Below are 11,786 nucleotides of genomic sequence, written 5' to 3'. Positions count from 1 at the left end.
CGTGATACCTTTGAAATCGGAGCCGGGTTTAGGAGCGAGAAAAGTATGGTCCGACGCGAGCCTTTCTGCATATTTTAAAATTTTCCTCGTGAGTTATTTCGTAGATAGGGCAAATGTATGTTATTTTATATATTAATTATAAAATAAATATATTACGTGTATTTTTAATATATTGATATTTAAAAGGACAATCTTGGAATGGAAGATGTAAAATATAGGGTTCTCTAGTAAGAGTCAACAGAACTTTGAGTGTAAATAAAATGAAAGCTACAAAAGATAATCTAGTGCACATTGTTTTATTTTGATATACAATATTCGACGAAATTATACCATCGATAACGCAATACCACGATTGTGTTTGGTGGTGTGAATACGACAAATTTGCGACCCAATTTTTTATTCCAACTAACACGAACGATGTTTGCTTCGATATCATTAACAGTTTGTGGATTGTTGGAATAAACATGAGACTTAACATGGCTGTATAAAAATAAGTCTAATGACGTCGAATCGCAAGACGACTTGGTGGCCAACTAACACTTGCATTTCTCGAAATAACGCCAAGGAAAAGATGAAATCATCGAATGATAATGCTTATCAGTTATAGTCATAGCCGTACCTTCTTCTTTTTGTAAAACAAAATATGAGCCAATGACTCCATCAACCAAAAAACCACACCAGTAACTTTTTGTGGGTACAAAGGTTGCTCGACTATCGACTGACGATTAGCATCTTCACAAATTCGATAATTTTACTTATTAACAAAATCATTTGTCCTAAAATGAGCTTCATTGTTTGGCAAATTGCTTGTAAAACACTACTAAATACAAATATGGCGGTTATTGATATAGATTGCTGGAAAGCCATGGTTCTTATTGAAAAATTGCCAATATACACATTCGTTATGTTCTACGCATAGTGTACATTTTATTTTTAAAAGGAAAATTGGTAAAAAAAAGTAAACATATAAACTGGCAAGCTGCAAGTTGCAATTTTCATATAACAGCAATCGGTATTCATTGAATTTATGCGTTTCAACCGGTTAATGATACAAGTACCCGATCCTGTAGTCTTGTTTTTCTTTCTCTTTTGTCTATTATTCGAATCGTTGAAAGCAGTGCCTCGGGGAGAAGATCCAGTTTAACTTCTCGCAACCGTTGATCTTCTTTTCTCCATGCCTCAACCCGTTTCTCATCCGTTATATATTCTTGTACACTGTTGTCCTTATTCTAATTCAGAATTCACAAATACACGGTGACCCATTTAAATCGACCTATTCGAATATCTTCGAAACTATTAACAATATCGAAAAGTGTGTCTAAAATAAACTATCATACCATTCTATACCATAACGAGTCACGTGACATAATAATTCTAAAGGCGAGGTATAGAATAGAAGTTGCATGCAATGCTTTTTTCTGTTACACGGATTTATATATCATTATCACTATAGCATTTCCGTATCACAACCATAGACGAGGTATAATACGAGTAGCCTTCACCCAATGTATTTTTTCGGCCCATTTTTCTGGGGCTCTAGAGCCCCATTACCATTTTCATGTCACTCGCAACATTACCAACAGATTTAGAAATGAATTTCAATCTCTCCCATGGTCAACTCACATGTTTATACTTACACACTACAGCTGCTGCCCATCAACACTAATTCAGTGAATAGTTTCTCAACTGACTGCCATCCATGAGAAGAGGCCGCTAAAATCAGCTCGGAATTTTCAGGTCGGTATGGCAGTCAGATTCGGCCGCGAAAGTCCATAAGGTGAAAGGCCTACTCGTATACCTCGTCTGTGCTTTATTTATTATTATTTTATTATTAGTTAATAAAGTTCTTCTGTGACCAACGATCGTTGGTCGAAGGAGAAACAGACGAAAGTGCAACCAATGAAAGATGCACAACCAACGAAGAGAGTTGAAAGAATCTTCAAAAGAATTTGTCTTCAAATAGAAATAACCTGCCTAACATAATGGTTAACCAAACACCTGCTAACTATAAATCTAAATTCCTTTATTATATCAAAAAACAATTCTAAATTCGCAGCCATTAGCTCGGTGTCACACACGAAGAATAACTTTTCTATCGTGGGTGACACCGATTACCAGGTCTCACCACGAGGAGGTTGCTGCGAGTGGAGACCCAAAGAGAGATAGATGGAATCAAAGTTCCATCGATCTCCCTTTTACATCCTTACAAACTAGATTAGTCATGCCAAGTAATTATTTTGTTTAAAAGAGGGACGAAGCTAAATCGTGGGTGACGCGACGCGATACGACGCGATGCACTATGCAATAGTGCAAGGAACGAGAGACGCGAACCGAATAGCGAGGTCAAAAGAGTCAGCTCGTTGCCTCTTGGCAAGTCCGATCGAAGGGTAAGGGAATCGACGCACCCAACACGGGTTCCCCATTTCCCCCAAGCAGCCTGTTGGGAGCCAAATGGACCCAACTCGGGATGTCTGACAGAGAGAGGGATCCTGAGTTGGGGCTACCGTAGACAGGAACAGTCCCTGATCCCCTCTACGGCCGAAACACCCTTTCCCTTGGATCGTCTCGCTAGAGGACGGCAACTGACCCTTTGGACCAGCTAATCGGCCGATCACTTGCTTTCTACATGGAAGCAGCGGTGATCGGAGGGGACGGGAGACGAGTGAAAGAGAAGCTACTTGTTTCATAATTACTTGGCAGGACACGCGGCTACACTAAAGACTTAAGTCTAAATACCAAGTAATTATTTTGTTTAAAAAGGGATGAAGCTAAATTGTTGGAGACGCGACGCGACGCGATGCTGAACCGTGCAGCAGATCTTCGGATCGAATCAACACTACCCTTGGTAGATTGATTTCTATTTCTAGAAATCGATCTATCATTGGCAGGCGACTAGATCTTTCGGACAAACTGGACGGCCGATCACATGTTTCGTTCGACGAAACAGTGGTGACCGAAGCAAGAAACGAGAGAACGAGTCGAGAGAAGCTACTTTTTAAATAATTACTTGGCTACATTGGGAGACGCATACAATAGGGACTTAAAATTAACGTCGAAGCTCAAGTCTAGTCAAGTTGAAGCTAAAATTCGGACGCTAGAAGGAAACAAAGTTCCTTGATTTAGTAGTACCAAGCAATTATGTGGTTAAAAAGAGGGATGAAGTTAAATCGTGGGATACGCGACGCGACGCGACGCGATGCTGTACCGTGCAGCGGATCCGAGGATCGAATCTACTGCCCTTGCTAACTCGATCTCAACAAGAAAACAGAGAACTGCAACCCCGAATCGAGGTCTCCATTTCTCCAACGCAACCCGCCGGGAGCCCGAAGGACCCGACTTAGGTTGTCTGACAAAGAGAGAGTACCTGAGACAGAGTCGACTTCCGCTGGAAGGTATGCGTTTCCGCAGAATACGGAAACTCCACACCTTCCAGCGAAGTGCCGTTTTCCCTCAATCAAGCTTACCAAGGGAAGGCGATTAGATCTTTCGGACCAGCTACACGGCCGATCACATGTTTCAATCGATGAAACAGCGGTGACCGAAGCTAGAAACGAGGGAACGAGAAAACGAGAAGCTACTTATTGAATAATTGCTTGGTAAAACGCGAAAATATGTACAATAAAGAAATTTTCGACGTTAATTTTAAGATTCGCGACGAAGCTTAAATCTAATCGACTTGGAATTAAATGGCCCTCGGCGGTTGTGGCGTCTTCCCTCGATGTCCTTACGATTAATCTAAATCTGAAATGAAATCAAAACTAATATTTATATTAGTGTGATATGGAAGGAAATTTAATAAGAAAATTTAAGCTGAAACATAAAAATCTTATATTAATCAGTGTCATCGAAACAAATATGGTATATGTATCGACACAATGTTATAGATATCAAAACGAACATTCGTAATAATGGAAGAAACTTGGATTGAGACACCAGATGGAATCAACCCCAAACAATCAAACGAAATGGAAGAATCAAAATAATAAATATAATAATGAAAGAAACTTGAATTAAGACACCAAGTTGAATCAACCCCAAACAATCAAACGAAATGGAAGAATCAAACAAAGTACCTCCGCAGATCATTACGAAAATTCGAGCAAGAAAGTAAAAATAGAAATTCATGAAATTGTATAGAAACAAACATAGTATATGATGGAAAGCAATATTACATTATTATATCCTGCACTATTATACATATCAAAGCAATAACATAAATTCGACAAACAATGTAAAAATAGAAGCAGAGAAAAGGAACATTCATAATAACCAAATAAAATCAGATAGATAAACAAACAAATAAAAATAATAAAATAGAAATAAGTGGAGTGGACTTACTACCTGTTGTCAGTAGGATAGGATAGTTACCACATAGGATGGTTACCACTGGGCCAACTGTAAAATAAGAAAATATTCAAATTATAGCAACATCAGTTAGGCAAGTAATTGATACCAGAAATTGGTATCAAACGACAGAATAGAAGAGGGGAGAGAATTTTTGAACACTTCTTACCGTTGGTCATCACCGTCCGGCACTGGTCAGTAGTGGTCAGTAGTGGTCAGTAGTGGTCAGTAGTCGGATCTGTACTGGTCAGCACTGGTCAGTAGTGGTCAGTTCTGGTCAGTCCTGGTCAGTCCTGGTCAGTCCTGGTCAGTCCTGGTCAGTCCTGGTCCCCCCAGTGGTCAGCACTCCACGAATGGCCTGACTTTGGCCCGCGAGACCCGATTCCCCTGGATGCTCCAGGGGTACTGAAGAATTTGTCCAGCGGTAGTCTTCGAGTGGGGAAGTCGAAGAGTGGGGAGACAGAGTCAATGTGAAGAATTAAGAACCGCTTGGTCTAAAGAACAACATTATTTCGATTGGTCTCACCTCTTGACCATTTGTGGATCTTCACTGGACCGCTGACCTTGATGTCAACCTCACTGTTGACCACCAGTGACCATAAGTTGGTCATTGATCATCGACCTATTAAAACCATTACGAAGTTTAAAGCCTTCTTACAAGGATCCCCTTACAATTTGATGCATGATCTTTTTAACATTTTGTTCCACTTTGGAAGAATGTATCTCATGTTATAAGACTCTCATGATACAGCGATAGTGTTCATCCCACTAACGATAGGTCTATTCTTTACCTCGTTTATGTCTGATAGGTATACGTGGGTTGGAAAATAAAAATGCCTGGGCAGTTGAAACTCAAAATCGTATGCAGGTTGATACAAATTGGATTTCAGCTGTTTCGAAAGCAAGAAAGAAAGACTCACATTCGCCTTCTTTCTTGAATTCCCGAAGCTGTCCAAGGTGCTTAAGCTCACATACACATGGCTATGGATTGGTGTGCGTAAATTGCGGGGTGAGCTTACCTGGGCACCGGTCTGCCGTTTGGTAACTTAGATTTATCAAGACACATATGTATAATCTTCTACCGAACGAAAAATTCGGAGGTAATTTTAGCGTCCTCGTTATTTGAGAAACTATTCACTGAATTAATATTGATGGGCAGACAGTTGTAATGCATACATAAGTACATGCGAGTTGACTGTGGGAAAGGGATTGACATTCATTTCTAAATCTGTTAGTAATGTTGCGAGTGACACGAAAATGGTTAAAAATGGTCAAAAATGGACCGAAAAGATACATTGGGTGAAAGATCTACTCGTATACCTCGTTTGTGATCTAATTCCATGTATGTACTCTACTTTATCAACAGTAATAGAATCGACATTCTCTATTACCGACGCTTGGTTCAAATTGTGCTCGCACGGACATGCGTATGCAATATCCGCCATATTGATTTGTTCTCCAGTCATCATTTAATTCGCAATAAAGTCGGATGTGAATGACATATCGTTCACGATTCGTATTTCTAGCGTTGTGCGGAACCGAGAATAATCCTCGTTGTGCATTACTATTTTTGAAAAACCGGTCAAAGTGTTAGGATAAATAGACAAATAGTAAGACTATGTTTCAGCTGGGAGTGCGGCGACTCCTGTAATCCGGCTACTCGGAGGCTAGTTATGTTGGAGGGTCTGAGGTCGGGGGTACCTGCTGGTACACGGTTCACGTTGACTGGACGTCCGCACTAAGCTCGCCATCAATATGGCCATCCTGGAGGAATCCGGAGGTGGCCAGGTTGGTTAAAGAGAGGCGAACCGGGCCAGAGGGGAAACCCAGCAGCCAAAAGTCTCCGTGGCGGGCAGTAGTGGGATCGCGCCCGGGAGTGGGACGGTATCGGCAGCCTGGTCAATATGACTCGACACATAACTTTTTTTCTTTTTTTTTTCAATCATTTATTATTATCTTAATTTGTATGCCATTACATTTCCATTTTTTTAATTTATTCGTCATTTTCAATGTTAAATAAACACTTCCTAAATGTGGACTATTGGAAGATATAAGCCATAGTTTTAACACCATGTGTAATTTTTCTTTCCTTATATTTGCAATAAAACAATATTAAATTTTATACATATATTATTAGTTATGAAAGAAAGCAGCCTTTATTGTACTGCAACAATGAAAAGCACGTGTTTGCTACGTAAAGTTCAGTAGGATATTTAAATAGTAATGTTAAATTTAATCTTACTGATTTAAAATTATCAGTTTCATGGACACGCGAATATATTTGTATAAAAATCTTAGATTTTTCTTTATACTTGACATTGTAATTACCCGATATATGGGTGACACAACTCTTCATTATGGAAGTAAAAAAATTACGTGGAAAAACAAGGTAAATCAAGGTACAAAATAATTGTTTTAGAAATGATATAACCCTTGCTTGCTTTAAGTTTACGAAATTTTCGTTTTATTTTTCCATTATTAATAATTAAATATTTCTTTATGTTTATCTCTTATAATGATTTCTTTTTAGTACTAAATGCAATACATGAAAAAGTCCCTGATTTTTTATGTATGTGAAAATTAAAAAACACAAGAAAATTCATGAAATTCCAGGATAATATTTTATAAACAGAAATGCACAAGGAAAAGATACAGTACATAATATATTTTATTTCTATGATTTTTGTTTTTCTTTCTTTGCTTGTTCAGCAAGTGCTTCTATACGATCATGTTCGGCGATTAAAGCGTCAATTTCGTTGGCAGGAAGGATTTTCATCTTGGTTTTATTATTTTCCCTTGTTAAGGTTGCCATTTCCACTGAAATAAGAAAAACAAATTATTTAACATAATAAGCTTCATATTTCCAACTACTAATATTTGATGCTTAGTCATATTATTATTGGCATTAAGAACTGATGAAAGTAAAACATCAAACATAGTTACCTTTATCTGCAGATAATTTATTCATATCTAAGGTTTTTGAAAGGACTTTTATAGCTAATGCCATAGCATCTTTCAATGTTGTCTCTCCATCTTTATAATCCTGTTTCAATGATGACACAGCAGCTGCAGAATTATTCCCAATACAAGTTGCTTTCCAGCCTCCATAATTTCCACTTGGATCTGATTGATATAATTGAAATCCATAATGCTTATCCCAACCCATATACAGAATTGAAACTCCAAATGGTCTCTTTCCACCATACTGTGTATATGCTTGTTTTACATCACAAAGATAAGTAACAAGTTGTTCACAAGGAATTGGTTCTCCATATTGCAGAAGATAACGTTGAGCAATTAGGCGCAATTCGTTTGTTAATACATTGGCATCAGAAGTGATACCAGCAACAGAGCAAACAATATCATCGGTAAGCTTGTAAATTTTTTCAGAGAAGAAAACTTCGTCTAAAAGTTTGTTTGTATTCCGTCTTTCTGCTGCAATTAAAATGCCATCAGTTGCTAAGATACCAAGGCAAGTACCTGCATGGCTTATGGCTTCCATTGCATATTCTACTTGGTAGAGACGTCCTTCCGGAGAAAAAATCGTCGTACGCGTATCATACCTGCGTGCCTGTTTACATAATATTTTGTGTTAAAAACATAGAAATCTTTTTAAGTTTTGACTAAATTATACTTATTTGACTAGATATTCTATTATTCTGTCATAATTATTTAAAACATTTCATTTTTGCTCAATGACAGTGCAAATTAAATAACCTCTTGACCAAAATTGAGCAAAAAAACTAATAAAAGAACAATGACACCAACGAATATAATCTTGACAATGACATTAAATAAATTTCTCTACAATTTACCATTATGCAAACCAATTTTTATTATGTTTATAATGCTATGACACGTGAAATTGAAAAACTGACACTAAAGCTATAATCAGCTAAAACTGATTCTTATTAGTTGTGTGGACACAGTGTGGTGACTAGAGGTTATTACTAGTAACCTAGATGGCGTAGTCGAGCTGAGTTAAGTTTAAGTTAGGTCCCCAGTCTCAGTTAGTGTGGCCAAATTTGGCATAGTGAGTGCATCGATGGCGACAATAGCATGTAACGACAAATTTCCTTAGCGTCTAAGTCGAACATCCACAGATAGTCTTTAGCGTTGTAGAAGTTGGTAACACTATGGGCAATTTGGTGCACGATCTATTAAGTTGAAACGTAAACTTATCTTATCAACGTTTTTCTTTGGTACACGTTTTACCGCTGCTCATCGTTGTTTTCTAGTGTGCATACATAGTACGAAAAATTTAGTTATGTATGACAAATACATGGTTCGATAATTTTCTCTTGTATCAGCGAAAATATTATTATTTGTCTTTGACAGTTTCCAAGTTCGTTAATCGTTCAAAATGTATTCGCTTAGTGAAGGCTCGTTGGATGTAAGTTTGTTTTTTTTGTGACGTAGTATAATTTGTTATTGCTGTGGCTGATACATTTAATTTCGTTTCTTATTTCAGAAAATTATGAATGGCATCGATATCGATAAGCCAATATTACAAATATTAGTAAGTGGTGTTTATAAGTTTATAAAAATCTTTGCCCATTCAATTTATTAAACTATTTGTGTTAAAAAAATAGAAATTACTTCTGCTCTCAATGCCAACAAAGATATATCATTTTCATTATTTACATAAATTTGATATCTCCTTTAATTTTATTTGTTACAAAGTATTGTACCTTAAGTCATAGTTTTATAAACAAAAATTTTTCATGTTATTATTTTGTAGGGTCATAAGAAGTTAGCAAGCTCAAGTAGTGGAGAACGTTATAGGCTGCTTGTATCTGATGGAAAGAGGATAAACTCATTTACAATGCTAGCAACACAGTTAAATTCTATGATAACAGACAATGTATTGACTGAATTTTCTATTTGTCAGATAAACAGATATGCAATAAGCATGGTAAACAATGCTGGAAAACAGAAGTATTTAATAAATTTTGTTCTATGCAATTATAAAGTCAATAAAAATATATTTTACCAAAATATAATTTGTTTTTAGACGTGTAATGGTGATATTGAATATAGAAGTAAAATTTCCTGGCAGTGAAGTTGGACATAAAATTGGAAATCCAACAAATGCAGAAGTTGAAAGTGATTCTAAAGTTGTGCCATCTGCACAGCCTCCTGCTAAACACCAAAATGGTATTACAAAATTGATTTTAAATCTTTGCTATAGACTGTGGAATTATAAATTTTATTCTGTTTTTGGTAGACACTCTGATGCAAAAACAGAATACACACCAGTCTTCTACTAATGATATATCAACAACTCCAATTGCTGCTTTGAGCCCTTATCAAAATAGGTCAGTTTAATTTGTTTGAACTTCAATATTATAATTGTATGATATTTCAAACAATAATAATTTGTATAGATGGGTCATAAGAGTAAGGGTTGTCAGTAAATCTGATATCAGAACATGGAGCAATTCACGTGGTGAAGGAAAATTGTTTTCTATGGATGTTCTTGACGAGAGTGGAGAAATTAGATGTACAGCATTCAGAGAGATGTGTGATAAATACTACGACATGATCGAGGTATAACATACTGGCTATATATGTGCAGCTTGAATCGTAATAATATATACATGTTTGTTCCAGATTGGAAAAGTTTATTATATTTCTAGAGCTACATTAAAAGCAGCAAATAAACAGTTTAATCGTTTAAACAACGATTATGAGATGACTCTAAATGGAGATTCAGAAATCATTCCATGTCATAACACTGGTGATGATATTCCTTCCCTTCAATTTAATTTTATACCAATAAGCGATGTGGAGAAAACAGAGAAAAATGATATAATAGGTATATAAATACAGCTGTAATTAAGACTAATTTATAATTGTTTTTTTTTTCTTTATATTCTATGTTTATTTATTATAGATCTTTTGGGTGTTATTAAGTCATATGGTGATTTGCAAGTAATAACATCACGTACCACAGGTAGAGAAATGAAAAAGAGAGACATTAATCTTGTTGATGAAAGTAATACTATGGTAAGAAATTTATTCAGTTTAGAAAAATTGAAGAATTTATGGTAATAACGGATTTTATTAATCTGTAGGTTTGTCTCACATTGTGGGGGTCGCAAGCCGAAGAATTTGATAGATCAGATAATCCCGTATTGGCTCTCAAAGGGGTACGTGTTGGCGAATTTAATGGAGGAAAAAATATATCTACTCTGAGTGCGTCAGTTCTTCAAATCGATCCAGATATTCCAGCAGCGCACAGGTTGAAAAAACTTATTTTTAAGTACTTAAAAAACTTCTTCGTCTAAAGCAATGCTACCTCTTTTTAATTTAGACTTCGAGGTTGGTTTAATACTGTCGGTCGTAACACAGATGTTAAGACGCTTTCAAGAACATTTGGAAGTGATGGTGGTGCAGGTGGACCATGGATAACATTTGTAGAAGCAAAGCAGATGAATTTGGGTAAGAACGGTAGTGACGTATACACGGTAAAGGCGACCGTGAATATGATTCGAGTTGAAAATTCCATCTACAAGTCTTGTCCTACTGAAAATTGTAAAAAGAAGGTAAGTATTTTTCCTCCTTTATAATATAGGAATCTAAATCTGTAATTAAAATGTTGTGCCTTTTAGTTGATTGATCAAGCGAATGATATGTATAGATGTGAAAAGTGTGATAAAGAATACCCGAACTTCAGATACCGTTTACTCCTGAGTGTAAGCATAGAAAATTAAATTTCACATTGAAAGAGATAATGGACATAAAATCAATTCATACTTAATTTCTTTAGTTAAATTTAGCCGATTGGTCAGACAATCAATGGGTTACAATGTTTAATGACGAAGCAGAAAAGATTTTGGGTATTACAGCTCAAGAACTCGGAGAGCTACAAGAAAACGATAATGATACATATCTTGAAAAATTCGGTGACACAACATTTAAGAGTTTTGTATTTAAATTACGAGTTAAAGCGGAAATATTCAATGTACGTCAACTTGTCGTACAGTTTTATATACTGTCAAAACGTAATTTCAATATTAAACAAAATAATTTTTATTTTTAGGATGAAAATAAGTTAAAAGCAACGTGTACTAATTTATCTCCGATAGATTATAAAGCGTATAACACCCATTTAATAAGTCTAATTCAAGACTTAACTGGTATCGGGAAAGCTTAAAATTGCATTAATCAATCAGTGTATACTGTTTTTGTACGAAGTGATTTTTTTCAGTTCCATTTTTATACTTGTAAAATGAATATTTTTTTAAATTATTGCTTGATTCCATAATTAATAAAAGAAACATGTTTTATAAATATAAGTGTGTTTATATGCATACTATTATATGTAATAAACCTGACACACTATTCTTTCAATGTTTTTATTACGCTATCATTTTTTTCCTAACTCGAGAATTTCATGTTTTACAAATACAGATAAGCATTATTGAAATAAAGAAAAC

The 11,786-nt window shown here is 35.8% G+C and overlaps 2 protein-coding genes across 2 annotated transcripts; one reads left to right on the top strand and one right to left on the bottom strand.

The window, feature by feature from the left end:
* Positions 1 to 6,942: 6,942 nt before the first annotated feature.
* Positions 6,943 to 8,309, bottom strand: Prosalpha3 (proteasome alpha3 subunit). The gene is made up of 3 exons (XM_076781692.1): positions 8,160 to 8,309; positions 7,288 to 7,915; positions 6,943 to 7,161 (listed from the first exon to the last, which is right to left on the bottom strand). The coding sequence occupies exons 1-3, from the start codon at positions 8,160 to 8,162 to the stop codon at positions 7,019 to 7,021; spliced, it is 774 nt and encodes a 257-aa protein (XP_076637807.1). The 5' UTR covers positions 8,163 to 8,309; the 3' UTR covers positions 6,943 to 7,018.
* A 153-nt stretch (positions 8,310 to 8,462) lies between these two features.
* Positions 8,463 to 11,691, top strand: Rpa-70 (replication protein A 70). Its single transcript, XM_076781691.1, has 13 exons — positions 8,463 to 8,737; positions 8,816 to 8,863; positions 9,086 to 9,282; positions 9,359 to 9,501; positions 9,572 to 9,662; positions 9,732 to 9,894; positions 9,958 to 10,162; positions 10,241 to 10,353; positions 10,422 to 10,588; positions 10,661 to 10,892; positions 10,959 to 11,042; positions 11,117 to 11,311; positions 11,390 to 11,691. The coding sequence occupies exons 1-13, from the start codon at positions 8,708 to 8,710 to the stop codon at positions 11,501 to 11,503; spliced, it is 1,782 nt and encodes a 593-aa protein (XP_076637806.1). The 5' UTR covers positions 8,463 to 8,707; the 3' UTR covers positions 11,504 to 11,691.
* The last annotated feature ends 95 nt before the right edge of the window (positions 11,692 to 11,786 follow it).

This window comes from Colletes latitarsis, chromosome 14, assembly GCF_051014445.1.
Source record: "Colletes latitarsis isolate SP2378_abdomen chromosome 14, iyColLati1, whole genome shotgun sequence".
NCBI lineage: Eukaryota > Metazoa > Arthropoda > Insecta > Hymenoptera > Colletidae > Colletes > Colletes latitarsis.
This window is presented reverse-complemented; position numbering and strand designations above follow the sequence as displayed.

Bases quoted from the DNA above. Each gene is read 5' to 3' on its own strand.
- Rpa-70 (XM_076781691.1), top strand. From the start codon at position 8,708: ATGTATTCGCTTAGTGAAGGCTCGTTGGAT. The intron at 9,895-9,957 runs GTATAACATACT...TGTTTGTTCCAG, and splicing joins AATACTACGACATGATCGAG to ATTGGAAAAGTTTATTATAT. The intron at 10,893-10,958 runs GTAAGTATTTTT...TGTGCCTTTTAG, and splicing joins CTGAAAATTGTAAAAAGAAG to TTGATTGATCAAGCGAATGA.
- Prosalpha3 (XM_076781692.1), bottom strand. The intron at 7,162-7,287 runs GTAACTATGTTT...TTCTTATTTCAG, and splicing joins TAAATTATCTGCAGATAAAG to TGGAAATGGCAACCTTAACA.